The sequence below is a fragment of the Brachycentrus maculatus genome, unplaced genomic scaffold, assembly GCF_059751285.1.
Source record: "Brachycentrus maculatus isolate JH-2025_06_01 unplaced genomic scaffold, ASM5975128v1 h1tg001344l, whole genome shotgun sequence".
Lineage (NCBI taxonomy): Eukaryota > Metazoa > Arthropoda > Insecta > Trichoptera > Brachycentridae > Brachycentrus > Brachycentrus maculatus.
Window position 1 is genome coordinate 9,654 of NW_028282004.1, and position 15,426 is coordinate 25,079.

The 15,426-nt window shown below is 38.5% G+C and overlaps 1 protein-coding gene across 1 annotated transcript; it reads right to left on the reverse strand.

The window, feature by feature from the left end:
* Positions 1–2,087: 2,087 nt before the first annotated feature.
* Positions 2,088–2,767, reverse strand: LOC148299092 (uncharacterized). Its single transcript, XM_088276385.1, is given in 2 exon segments — positions 2,088–2,628; positions 2,666–2,767. Coding segments are annotated over 2 exon segments (372 nt in total). The 3' UTR covers positions 2,088–2,358.
* Positions 2,768–15,426: the final 12,659 nt, after the last annotated feature.

Consider the following 15,426-nt stretch of genomic DNA (forward strand, 5'->3'; position numbering starts at 1 on the left):
GGATTTTGTATTTCTGCATTCAGCCTTATAACCTGACAACAAATTCAATAGAATCAAATAAGCTCTCGTTGATGTATTGTGCGAATAAATAAGAACTAGTACCTTTATTTAAATCGATAAGTTCAATGCAAATCTACAATTTAAGTGAAATATATAGTGAATTATGTGTTAATCTGCTATATATTAGATAATTGACATAAATTCTACGATACTAGAAAGCCTTGCTGGGACTGATAATTATTCTAATTGTCACTAACATTTATTGGCTGTCAATGGTTTCTTTGATGATGCTGGCGGTTTTGTTAGTATATAAAATGGCAAATTTTAATAACTGAAAAGATAGTTTCAAACAACATAAAGGCGCTGATATTTAAAAGATGAGTATCAGACAAGATCAAATTCATACTTCACACTATTCTATAGCATATTTTATCTCTTTCAGAATATAGGCTTATAACTTCTGGACTGTTTTTCAGCATTTACAACAATTCTTTTCGCTATTAGAATGACATTTTCTTTAATGTGGTGAAGAGCTTTGGGGGAATTTTGTCGGTGCGCTTTTCGTCTTTCATTATTGATGAATTTATATTATTATTTTCAGATAATGCTGCATAAATAATCAAAAACTACAATAAAATTATTAAACCATTTGTGATTCGGAAATAGTGGCTGAAACATGGATAGCACTTTGTTTACTTTGTTTCACATTATCTCTGCAATCATTGGGTCATCACTGCACTCTAAATGCTGTTAATATGGAATATGTGAATATGTAATATGGTAATATGTAATATGTTAATATTTTAATATTTTAATATTTTAATCTGTGAGTATCTGAATTTTGTTCAGAGTTAAGTGCAATTATTTTGTGCTTCCCGAATGAATACGAATAATAGATGTAATAAATCGATTCTGCTTTGAATACGCGAGCATGCATGCAGATGGGATAATAAATTGTTACTTCGTTTAATATCATTGGTTTCCAAATTAATTATAAGAACTTCAGCATTTATGCATAAGCCACAGGGTCGTAAAATGGCCCCATCACCTTTATAGCCGAGCAAATCAGAAAACACCCTTAAAATAACCAAATCGCGATCTCGCAATCGCACCCACAAGACCAAGAGTGCAGAGAATATAAACCGGCAAATGGACTCTCAGGAAAGGACTTAGCTCAGGAGCAGACTGAACACCATGGCTTCAGGCACTCCCCGATTCAATGAAAATTATATTCCCAACTTGAGTGTGGCGTAAAACTTCGAAGCTCGCTCAAGATGTTTGGAAAGCCATTAAATTTAAAATAAAAGGCTCAAAGCAACAATGCAGGCATTCCTATTATAAAATTTGTAACTCGTGCAGGCCAACCATAATATGAAATATCGCATTAAATGGCTAACCAACGAGCTAAATTAGTTAATGCAAACACATCATCTCGAGGATCCATAGTACAGCTTCAATTATGGCCGACGCAACAAGCGAAGAAACAATAATGTCAACGCGTTACTGCTCAAAACGAAATAAAATTATTTAAGCTACAATGAATCAGCGAGAGACTAATGCTCAGAGCTGGGCACACTCCTTTCCAAATATCAATATCTTATTACTAATTTCGAAGCTGAGAACGTATTACTCCATCAAATTGTCGCTAAACTGTCAGCACAGTTGGAGAGGCAACAAAATGAGTACACTCTTCAATAAAAATGCCTGATACAAAGTAGAAACGCTCTTGATGAGAAACAGACCGAACTTAGCTTAATGTAAGAGAAAGTGTCAGAGCTCACAGACAATCTCTGGAAAATTGAAGGAAAGGAACACTAGAGGCTATAATAGTATGAGCAAATGCACAGCTAGTTTCATAAAGAGCTCGAAAGATGCAGCCATAAGATCTAAAAATACAAGTTAAAATTCGAAAGGTGCCGGAAATAGAGGGATGAACTCGCAGTCGAAATCTACAAAGCCAAAAGGCAGCTTATAAATGAAGATCTTGAGGGCAGAGACATCCAGTATTTTAATGATTATTAGTCGTGATAGTTGTATAGTCTTAACATTTCTTGTAGGCTCTAACCATCATAGTTTTGCTTCTGGGTTTACTTTTTTTATTGTCTTGATGAAGGCCTCATTGGCACTCGCGACCTCTTTAATTCGGCCCATCTCAAGCATCCACTCTACCAGACGCGGCCATTTGCTAAAATCAAATCTCAGCAAATGTAAAAACTGAATTTAATAGTATGCCGCCAAGTCACCAATGCAAGGAGCATCCCCAGTAATGAATTTCCCTCTGCTCAGATAACTCTTGGTGAATGACGTCAAAACTGTTTCCACATCTTTTTTCGCTTTTTCAGGGTCGAAATTAGGATCTTAGATTCCTATTTTTTTGGCGAATAGCGTGTTGAAGATCAAGAAAGCACACTTCCTCGTGTTCGTATGATGAAAGTCCATATACTCATCAATTTTGGCACGATGAATAAGATCCTTTTCGGGATACCAAGAGTTCACATGAGCGGGATACTTCAAAGCCAAATACCGCATAATGGAATGGCTTTCGGCTAAGTGAAGCCCTGTTTCCGTATCAACTATGGCAGGTACCTTTCTCATCGGATTTATTTTTTTGTATTCTTCGGAACGAATCTATATTGGTTGTCAGAAATACTTCACTCCCGATAACCCTCGTCTCGATGACTTAAACCGAGATTTTAGCAATTTTGCACAGAGCCAGCACTGCTCTCGATGGCTGAGAGAGATAATCGATGTAAAGCTTAATCACCATGCTAAAGATATAATGGACGAAGAAATTTATTAATAATTCACCAGGAATTAAGTCACACGATTATCATTCAGAAAATAACACAATCCTTGTCCTTATTCGCACCTTTCTTCTCTGAAACCGCTTTGCTCAACGATATTTTCTACGCCTCCATCTTTTATTTTTCTTTGATTTCGTGACCCAACTTCCGAATGAACTCCTCCTAGTTTGGAATTATTTCCAGATCAAGGCCCATGCTCTCTAAGCTCTCCTCGTCTTCATCTTCATTAAGCAAAATCCAGTCGTAAATCTGATCTTCGATTTCGCCTTCCCTTTACAGCCTCTGCCTGAACACATTCTTGTAATAAGTGTATCTGGGCTTTTCATCAAACTTCAATTTTTATGTCGTTTCGTAGAGTGTGAGCAAATCAGGGCATCCCTTGAATATTTACTCAGGATTCATTTACTTTTTCATTTACAAAATCGCAGCCGATTTTTATTTTTCAGTCAGTTTCCGATCCCGCATATGTTAAGACCAAGGCAGCTCACCCTTCTGAAAATACGCAAGCAGGTAGAGCAAGGACACTATTTAATCCTTGCGAGAGGGTGTTTTCCCTGAATGAAAGTTTTCGCTGGAGAACTACATGTTAGTGAATCTCTAAGGGCCCATCTTCTCCTCTTCGCCAATGTGTTCGAGAGTATTGTTCTCTCGATATCGAATCGAGGAGGAGTAGTCAATCAGAAACAGCTTCATGAACTTGGATCCTGCCCCGATCATGAAATGTTTCGGACTGATCTGGCAGTGGATGAAATTTTTAAAATGGTAGTACTGCAAAATTGAGATGGCTTCAATTCCGAACATCAGTGTCGATTTCAATGAGAATTTTCCCTTGCATTTCCTTAATAGTGCTTCAAAATCGTAAGACAACTCTTCGATCACTATAAAATTGTAGTCTTCCTCTTGTCCACACCAATGCATGTGCGGAATCCCAATGCCTCCTTGCATGCTCTGCAATATTTTTCCCTATTGGAGAATGGTGAGCTTCTGTGGAGGGTATTTGTTTTTGGATTCGTCTCCCTTCAAGAAGACATATGACTAATTTTGTGTATGAATGGCGGAGTAAAGAAGATGCTCATGCTATCCAGAGATTTTCCTTTAGAACCTGAATCTTCCGACAAGCCGAACCTATATTGATTTCATGTCCCTGATAGAATTTATGCAATTAAGTAGTTTCTAAATTTAAATAATGACAATGCGATAATCTGCTCCCAGCTGAATGGCAACGCTTAATCAATTGAATTATATCATGATTGTTTTACTTTATGAATCAGGCTAATTTTTCAAGGACATCCCGAGTGCCGTTTAGGACCTTCTGGAAGAGTTCTATGGGCGGGCATGGGGCTCCATCTTTGTTTCTGGAGTCGCTACCGAACTCTAAATACACTTCCCCTTTTTCGTTCCGGTAGATCTTGTTATAAATCAGCCCGTGGAAGTCCGATTACTCTCGGCTGTGGAAGTACACAATATGAGAAGAATCGTCCCTGATAATGAGCTCATCAATCTTCATTCCTCCAACTTCCATTGTCCTCACGACCAAATTATCTTTCTTCTCATGGATGGTACAGCTGTCGAGGCCATTGATGAACTACTCGGTGTCGTAGGCCTTTCTCCACAGGTGGTGCCATCCCTTCTCGAAATCAATTTTGACCCTGGTTGAAATAACTGTATGTGGCTGCATTCTCTAATATCTAAAAAATATGATATGTCATTCTGTTATATGGCTTTAATATATGGGTTGGTTTCACAAAGGCTCTTCGCTGAATCAGAATAAAAAAAGGCCATATTTTGTATAAGGCGATTTATGCAATGCAATCAAGTATCGGACTTTATGCAATCAACTGACGGAAAGCTATTTTTATTGCCATAATATATTCTAAATATATGGATCAACACACTAAGCCTCCGAGGCAAGATCTGAATGAAGAGGCAATGACTGTAACTGCCTCTCACACCAAAAAAGATGCCTTCATGATAATCGGAGGTGATTCCAAAGGCAAGAAGGTTAAATTTTTGAAATAGATTCATGCAAAACCAGCCCTCGCCGACAGAGACACATCTAAAGAGGAAATAGAAATCATATATTAGTCGAGGTAGCAAAACTAGAGTTGTGCAAAGGGTTTGGACAAATGCCGAATATTCTGATGATTGTTGTAATATTAGTGTGTTCCTTTGCCTCCTATTACCCTGCGTATGATATAGAATTTCAGAGGTTGTCTATAAAATTTAATCGTTATTTTATTCTTTGGGGTAAACTACCATTGCAATCAAATGCACGACTATTATTGTAACCATTGTTATTGAAGTCACTATTACTTTAGCTAAATTATTTGCGCAATCATTACGTCACAAAGGAAATCAATATATGCAAAACTTACCAAAACTTCCCGACGACGAAACTCTCAGCATTTCGAGTAAAGGATTAGACTACATCATCAACAGCTTCAATCCATAAAGCCCATAACAGAATTTCCTATGGACAACCGATTATCGAACATAGTTGCCGGTTCGAGTTAAGAAATCAGGCCCTGGCTCTGAGAAGCCTTACACTTTTGCATAAATGTGGAGACAGACTATGAAGTCGTTTAAAGAGCATACAGCGTTGTGCTGGTAAGAGACTCCAAATAAGTGGAAGAGCTGGACATTCGCTGAATATTATGAGCAAAGCATAAATTTTGCCAAATCCTTGATTGCTCTGCAAATATAAAATTCTACGGCAGTCAACATAATCGGGTTTAATTCGCCTGAGTGGGCTGTAGCATTCTCAGGGGCTATTCTAGGAAACTATTTACCCATTGGGATTTATACGACTAATGGCCCTGAGGCTTGTGAGTATATCGCTAACCACTCAGAAGCACAAATTGTCATTCTCTAAAACCGCTCACATCTCGCTAAATATATAAATGTGAAAGACAAAGTCCACCGAATCAAATATTATGTCCTCTATAAAGACACAATACCCTAAGATCTGGATAGCGACTTTGTTGGCCGAGTCTTTACATGGGATCAGTTCATGAAGTTCGGCACTCAGAAATATTCACTAAACAATAAATAGGATGAAATCGAGTAGAGAATGAATACCGCCAAGCCAGGAAATTGCTGCACTTTCATTTATACAAGTGGGACAACAGGACCTCCTAAAGCTGTCATGATAAGCCACGACAATTACACATGGACTGCTGAGGCTGTCGGATAAAGATTTAAGTTCGAAAAAGGAAATGGAAGAATTTTAACATTGTTACCACTCAGCCATGTGGCTGCGCAATTTGTTGATCTCATCATACCAATTAAACACGGGCTCACTGTCTATTTTTCTGATCCAACCGCTCTACAGGGAAATTTGGTTAAATTTCTCAAAATCGCAAAGCCGTAAGTATCTTATGACTCAGGACATTTTTTTTGGGAGTTCCGAGAATCTGGGAAAAAATTGAAGAAAAAATAATATCTATTGCAGCACAAACAACAGGCCTAAAGAAGAGAATAGCAGACTGGGCAAAAGAGAAGGGCCAAATCGGGACATATGCATAAGAAACTGGCAAATAATTGCCGACTTTGTGGGGGGTTTCGAAGCAGCTGGTCTTCAATAAAATCAAATAAAACTTAGGATTGTAGCATTGCGAGATATTCATGTTTGGTGCTGCGCCCTTGAAATAATCAACTCGACAGTTCTTTTTAAAGCTAAACATATATTTGCACAATGTTTATGGGATGAGCGAATTATCGGGGCCAGAAACATTTTCCGACCCAATGAGTTGGCCCGATTTTCTGACGAAGGATTCCATGCGAGAAGCTGGAAAATGTTTGCCTGGGCTCGAGCTGAAAATAGATAACCCTGATATGGAAGGAAACGGATAAGTTTGCATGAGGGGTAATATTGTGATAATTTAGGGCGAAATGTTTTCATGGGATACTTCAAAAATGAATCCGAAACAAGAATTGTAATCGATAAAAAGGGATTCGTTCATTCGGGGGACATCGGAAAAATTCATAAAAATGGCAGTCTCATCATAACAGGCCGAATCAAAGAGCTTATTATCACAGCCGGCGGCGAGAATGTTGCCCCAGTTTTAATCGAGAACGAAATTAACACTGCGCTGCCAATAGTTTCGACAGCTGTAGTCATTGGCGATAAAAGAAAGTATCTAAGTGCGCTCATTTGCTTGAAACTCAAAGATACTCACTTCCTCGCAGATGAGGTGGTTGAGTATATCAAACAAAGAGGTTCGTCAGCTAAAACAATTGAAGAGGCTGTGAAATGCCCAAATCTGCATAAAATCGTTCATGAAGGAATCGAAAAGGCGAACGGCAAAGCTATTTCGAAAGCTCAAACGATTTCACGTTTTAAGATTTTGCCGTTTTAGTTCACTATTGACAGTGGCGTCCTCACTCCGACACTCAAGCTCAAAAGAAAGGTGATAAATTAAAAGTATAGCGCATAAATAGAAGAAATGTATATCGAAGCGAAACTATGATGAGTAAATCAATTCACAACATAAAAAACATAAAAAAATTTTTATCTTATCTTATCAATCATTCTATCGACCTTTAATCTTATCGAAAGTGAAGATTTGTTCTGATTAAAAGCCATAATGTGGGAATATTTCAGAGGCTGAAGATAAATATAAGGTATAAGTATTTAATGATTCTCAAATATACTGATCAATATCATATGTTGTCTTTATGGAACATTCTGCTCTTGTTGTTTTGATCAGGACGATATTAATCCTGGTAAACCGTCATCTTGTAATCATCGTTGCTGCCCCCGATGTGGAAGTGGTCTTACTTGCTTTTTGCTGTGATATCTATTGGGGTCTTTCCCTCTGCGATGCTTCTCTTTTGGAAGTTGTCTCTGTGCTATGTTTGATAGGATCCTTTATCAAAGCCTGTTGTCACATTATCTCTTGGTTTCTTTGCTTGGCCTTCGTAAGCAATGGGCTTCTGCTGGAAACTACAATAAAGGACTGTTTTACTTTTGGGAAAATTCTGTATTGTATGCGGTCCCTTGGTTTCCAAGAGAAAAACCCCCTTTAACTTTGGGCTCTGCTTTGGAGTAGGCTTCAATTGTTCTAGCGGGTAGTTCCCTTTTGCTGGTTGTGTTGCCATCGAATTTTGCATTCTTCTGGTTCCATGTGCCGGATTCATGTTGCGGAACTTAAGCACCGAAACTCTTCTGCTGTAGAGGCTTATTATAATTTTGTGAATTCTCTGTTAGGTAACCAACCGGCATTCCTCCCAAGTTGAAGTGCGTGTTTCTGAGCTCCTTCATGGTCGCCTCGGGCAACTAATTTTTGAGGATGGGCTTCTATGTGAAGTAGTGCTGATTCATGGTTTCCATTGGTTGAGATTTATCACCTAGGACAAGCGATGAGCTTTGCTGAAGAGTGTTAACGACCCGGTTCGACTGAGGTTACTTCTTAACGAAGTCAGCTTTATTGGTTGTTGTCATTGGGAGCTGGTTGTTCCCGAAAATAATTGCATTTTTGTTTTGATCCGGCTTGATGGCGCCTTGGTATAGGCCCTGTTTCTGGTCGAATTATTTGTTGTAAGTTGATTTGAAGTTAGTATACGGTTGCTCCTTAAGGTCGTGGTAATGAGATTGCATGCGATACTTGCTTTACTCTCTATTCTTCGTCGCATCGGAGTTGATGGGCTTGCGGTCATAAAACTATTTGTGAGTGGTCGACGACTGCCCTGAATCGTAGTTTCCTAAGTTAAAATGGTGGGCTCTCAAATCTTGCAGCTTCGCACTATCGAGTGCTGCTTTCTCTGTGCTCCCCCAATTCTTATAGAGAGCGTTATTCGTGGTGGAGAAATTCGATTTGGCGCTTGGATTTATGTTATTCCCTTTGAATGGATCTATGGTTTCATAATCAAGTTTGTGATCTGCCTGCTTTTTGATATAATCTATTGTATATATCGAAGCCGGCTCCTGCCCAGCGTTGCCGAGGATGAAATGGGTGGCTCTCTGATTGAATGATTCCTGTTTCTGTTACATATTTCTATAAAATTATACATTAATTTATTGAGTAAAGCCAAGGTATTGCATCCGAGTAGAGTCATGCTCATAAGAATGGCGACCGATATTCGAGGGAGATTTTATTTGACTGATGAATAATTATTCCAGCGTGTCCACTTTGTTGGGACAATTGAGCCATAATTCCAGCTCCGATAAATTAAATTTGCACCATTGTTCAACGACTCGAAACCTAAAGTAATTGAATGAATTCAGAAAATAGAATCCCAACCCCAACCCCAACCCCAACCCCAACCCCAACCCCAACCCCAACCCCAACCCCAACCCCTTCTTTGTTAAGCTATGTCACTTTATAAAGCCTATTTAGCATTAGGTAGATCAATATCCTATATTATATGAATGGTGTATAGATTAATTTAAACTTCGATAAAAATAGTGTTCAAAGATCTGACTCGATGGTCATCCTGATTTTGTTGTAGAATTCGCCAAACTTCATGTAACTATCCCTGTGAGCACTCTGAGGGAGGCCGCCGATTTATTACAATAATGTGTGGACCCTTTCAAACTAATTGTTGTTAGAAAGGCCATTATGAGTATTTGTAGTAGTATGGGTATTCAGAACCAGCTTATGCTCATTCAAATGCTGTTTGGGAATAAACCTGTTGTGGGAGCCGTTTTATCTTCCATTTGTTACAGGTTGTGCAGTCCCTTCGACCAAAATGGCCATGATATTACTAAATTTGTTTTGCCCGTCAAACGAGTGCTCTGACTTCGTTGAAATCGCGCTTACATTCATTGCATTCATCTTATCTTTCTTGTGGTTAATCTTATCCTTGAGGAGGTCTTTGATATTCAGAGAAACTGGTTCTTTTTTTTCACTGGCTTTGCACTGCTGGTGTTTATGCTATTGGTTGCATTTGTGGGTATAAGGCATCAATGGGAAGCTGAACCTGTTGATCCTCGAAGCCTCTGAAACACTGCTATTTTCATCATTAATAAGAAATTAAGTTGAACTAGCTTAAGACAATTCCTCTCGAGGTGTTATTGCTCGGCATGCTTCATTTATAAACTCCTCTTTGCGAAGTTATGCCGTAATTTATGAATCGGCGTCGAATCTGATATGCCTCCTGACAGGGTTTCCTTGCGCATAAGATAAAATCTTCTCGGAGTGCCGGTGACTGTGGTGAGCATGGGGGTCGCTTTTGATTGAATTGATGGCGAAATTGCTGGATATGCTAGATGCCACATGACAAGGGGACTAGCTGCATGAGTTTTTGTGCGAGCCTTCTGTTGGCATTTTGGCTAGCCTTGTCGCAGAAGGATTCTTGAATATTTTTTTGTCGCTAAAGTCCCTCTTTTTGGAGGATGAGTAGCCGTAGTTAGTTATTTGCTTGATCCTCGTGATGTACTTCCTTAAATAGATTTGGAGAGCCAAATAGTCTTTGGTCTTCTTGCATTCGTAGATGCGGTTGCCGAGCTCATGATCCCCTTCCTTGATGTTATTGCGGAGTATGAGTCGATCGTCAGCAGGTATCTCTAAGTTTAATCAAGTATACGCAAGCACATATCCAGGATATTGAGTATTTCTACTTGCTTATTCCTTTTGGCCTTTTAGCTGTGGTCGAGAGTGCTTTTTCGTCGGATCATAACTGCTATTTTATATAATTATCGCCACTTCATGCAAATTATAATAGATTAGCAGGAGCAATGTATAATGGCATCGGACTGCAAACTGCCAGGGGATCTGGCACATCCGGCTATGTTCACAAGAATCTCAGCAATAATGTCAAGAAGATTCACAGCCGTGAGGAGTTTCTCAAAGACCTATAATAAAAAAGAGTATGCATTCCATATTATATAGAAAGTGGACCTGCAACCAGCCCGCAAAGCCAACCCAGAGATCATCGAGCACGAGCGCAAGAGATAAATTATGATTCAGACCATGAAGTATAAGGCACAGCTCCTGGCCGAAGGATTGTCTGCTGCCGACATTAGCGATAAGATCAAGGATTATTAGCAAAAGATCAAAGAGAAACTCGAAAGAGGAGAACTGCGAACTAAAAATAAGGATTCGCACGTCATGAGTGAGTCCAAGCAGCGGTAGTTCTCGAAAATATCGAAGGCTTTTGGCTTATCCGAGAATTATAAGCCAGGCAGCGCCTTTGATTTCGAGGCTCAGAAGTAAGAGCGCAACAGAAAAATGGAATAGAGAAGGAAAAGGCATGATTTCAACTGCCCCTTCGACACTTGCCAGAAGAGATATGAATCTAAAGCATTACTTGATCGTCATCTGAAATATAAACACCCCTAAAAATAGAAACAGCGTATCAAGAAGTAGTAATAGGAATCCGAACACGAACATTGATTATATATGCATAGCTACAAATTGTATGTAATCACCTTATAAATTATCTGTGTTCAGCTCGATTGCTCCCTAGAATGACCGACACATAGCTCCTGCCTTGCATGAACCCTTTGCCATAAACACTAACTATTTCTCAGGACTATCTGATTCCCATGTCGGATCATCATGAATGACCCGAAGCGATAGTGTGATAATTTGGATCTATTTGAATATATTGGGAGATCCAGAGATGAACAGATAAATCAAAAGAAAGGCCAGCCAATGTTTCAATCTGGCAGCCAATCATCGAACTTCTCGATGACAGGCTAAATCCATCAATCTGTAAGGTCAAAAAATATGCAATGATTAAAGCCTGGTTCCTATTAAAATCTGATAATTAGAAAGAGTGATAGATATGAAAATTCATATTATAATCCCAAATGGGAATGTTTTATTAAATTTTGGTGTTGCAATTCAGTAATAAGAAATACCAAAATTTATTGGTGAGTGGTAATCTTTGTTTAATCTTTTTTTAATCCTTCTTGAGCTAATGTTTATCAGCCTTCTTTCCATGCTGCATGCTAGGAGCCGATTTATAGAGATTATAAATATATTGGACATAGATTCAATAAAATTAAGCATCTCCCAGAATATCAGATATCATCGATCTGAGTTGGCAAAAGTCGTCAGCCCGTGTTTTTTAGAGGATAGGAGGATGTTTGGCGGTATTTAGCCGATTAATTTTTATCATTATTTTTAGTTGTTATGAAATTTGTATCCACTGGTTCATACTCGCTTGCAAATAAAATTGTAGATTAATTACTCCAGCAGTTAAACAAATATTTTCAACCCCCCATATCATAGCACTTGATTCAGATTTGAAATCAAGTGGTTCAGTTGAACAAATATTATAATTTAATTTTGTCAATTTCAACCTCATGCAAAAGTCAGGCTCAAGGCTGTTGAATTAGCTCCTTGCGACTGCATCTGAGAATGGGCTCTACGTTAAAGCGCTAGAAAGAGGAGCGATAGCATACCAGCTCAAGCCCTATAATATTATGAAGCTGTGCCCACCCAAAATCTTAGAAATTTATCAACTAATCGAGCTCAAGTAAGCGTTTTGTTGAATAGAAGGTTTTACGATGTGGAGTTTGAGGATCAGATGGACTCCTGGTACGAAAACTAGCTCCGGATTTTCGTTTGGTTACTTGTTGTTTATGCTTTCGTCTCGAAAAAGCCCCTGGCACTGATGGTATTTATTGCTTTTACGAAAGGATGACTCAGATTGGACTTTCTTTAGCCTTATTTTTAATAAGAAGAATCCTGACACTTTTTCATTCCAGAACCTCTGCCTAATCAAGAAAAGGAAGACCTTAAAGTGGAATTAATTTGAAACCCAAATGCTCGCACAGATTATGAAGTAATTTCATCGTTTGACTTAGCGAAAAATAATAAAAGAATAGATGGAACGAAATTGCAAAGAAGATATATATAAGCTCCAACCGGCAATATTTCAGGACGCCCAAACAGTGTCGAGAGCAGTGGCTGAACCATCTCGACCCATCTAAACTCAGGTCTAAATGGACTCTCCAGGAAGATTACGACCTGGTTAATACCATTTCCAAGTTTGGCAAAAAGTGGTCGAAGGCTGCAAAGCACCTCGGAGGAAATCGGACAGAGCACACCGTTAAAAACAGATTTAAATCTTTAGTGAGAGTCTAAGCAAAGCGAGTTTACTTTGAAGAAAATGAATAGAAAATCATATCTAAAATTAAACAGCGTTTGGAGTCATCTCTATTTATTAAAAAATACAGTAAGAAGCTACCATCCACCATAACATAACTCTCAGATGGAGATATTAAGCCCTGCTAGCCCAAAGTCCCCAAGATGCCCAGGCTGCACAAGCCTACCAAGCAGAATACTGCTCCACCTGAGCCTAACTTTGCCAAAGCGACTGATTCAACATCAATGCGAAGCAGTTAACGTCTTAAAGACGAATAAGATCTAGAAAAAATAAACTACAAATGGCTTTAGATCGATCAATAAATCAATCATGAAGAGAAACATTAGATGCAGATCCACTGCGAGGATGAAAACGATGTTTGGTGCTGGGATTCAGAGCCAGAAATTGATGAGATCAGCATTAAGGAATTAGTGAATCGGAAATAAGATTAAATGCTCATAGATATCAAGCACTAAATCAACTTCTTCTTCTCTGATCCTCGATTCTGATCCTACGTCTTTAAGTCATCATTTATTCACACATATTCACATTCATCCATCCTTTATTATCACTACATTCAGACACTTTACATTATGCATAATACAATGATACATTGCTTACGCATTCAGATGCAGGCGTTTATATAATTAGTAATCAATGACAAATAATTAAAATAAATTTGAAACTACTGGAATTAAAGCTGTATTGATTTGGTGTCAGTATAGAGTTTCGGCACTAAAAATGAACCAAGTTTCTTTAGTAATATGCTTGAAGCTTTATAATATAATTTAATTACAAGTCTTGCGTCACAATCAATTTTTACTCTCACCAGAGATATCGCGACTGGTATCCCTAGTAGAGGCAATAACACATAATCTCCATCAAAATGCGTTGTTTTGCTGGGATATTCAGGAGTTTCATTTATTCATATAAATTAAATACATAGCATAAAATAGCATGATCGAAATGATAACATAATTGCACTTAGAAATAACATAATTGCAATTATAATATAATCGCGATTATTTATTAATATAGATTATATACGGCACTATGAAAGTCAACTCGGAGGAAGTCGAATAGAAACTGGATCTTCGCATCAGATACAAATATTGCTGCCGGAAGTGCAAGCATACTGATAAAGGCAGAAAGTCTTGTGTATGCGTCGTACCATTGTCACAGCGAAGGACAAGCTTGACAGACATAGGATGCCAAACCTGTGGGTGCAAGGGCTGCTCCATTGAAGATTTTGTGAACCGTGGCGAAGACCCGGAATATAATCCAAAAAAGGAGTAAAAGATATTGAACGATCGCAAATCGCACAATTTATAGCACAAGTAGCGCAGTCGATAGCGCAAGGAACACCATAAATAAAAGGATATATGCTGCAAAAAATGCACAAAATATAGCGGCAATAAGAAGTGCATGTGCATGCTGCCCCGCCGGAAACGCAGAGGGAGGCTACCGGCAAGTGGCTGCAAAGTCTGCAATTGCCAGGGCTGCAAGAATTATGACAAATAATAGAATAGTAGTGACTCCAGTTCAGCGTCGGAGAATAAAGGAAGGGAGAGCTCGAGCATTAGCTAGGAAATGAATAAAATTGAGCACAACCTCAACAACATCGACAAATCAGTGATTGGCACCATCGTGCGACTCGAGTACAACATCATACCTGGGCTGATCGGCATGGGAGTGCCTCAGAGAACTGCGTCTTACATTCTCGGCAAGCCCCTTTGATCACATATAAGGATACATTCCATTATTAAACTGATGATAGTATAGTCCGAATTATGATACTGTAATATAATCAATAAATAACCAAATGTATTGCCCACTTTCACTGGACCTATTACTATGAAGATGGCTGCTCCACGATAGTTTATTCTTCGAGTTATTACTCTAGGCATTATGACTTAGATGAACACGTAAGCCATTATTACGACTCGTCTTCACTTTCTTATTGCTTCTATTTCTATTGTTAGTCCTGTTCCTATTTATATTCATAATTTAGATACTTTAACTATTATTTTTGTCCTTATTATTACTTCTACTTCCCCTACAACTACTGGGAGTTAGACTGCTATTCCTTTTACTATTTCTACTCGAATTCATATATTTGCCAATCCTCTTGTTTTTGTTCTTATTATTAAGGCTGTTAGCTTAAATGACTTTATCTAGACTATTATTGCTGTCGCACTTGATGGTTATTTTTGTTATCTGATAGGAGCATTGCTGGTAAATCTTAATATTTTTCTCCTATTTATTGTAAAGAAGATAACTAATCTTATTCTAATTATTTCAATGCCTTTGCTAATTCTGAGGTCGTCGAATCTATACTTTTGCTTACTTTCACATCTGTTTCTTTCGTCTGTTCAACTCGGCAGAGCAGAGGCTATTACTGGGGTTTATCCTCAGTTTAGTTTTGTGGTGGGTGGCTCTCATGGTATGGCTCGTCGATTACTTGTTACTAGCTGATCGCTTGTTACTCGTCGATTACTTGCTCCTCGTCGATTGCTTGTTACTCGTCGCTCTCTTACTGCTAGATCAGATGCTTGCACTTTTCGTTGAGTATTTTGGCATAGCT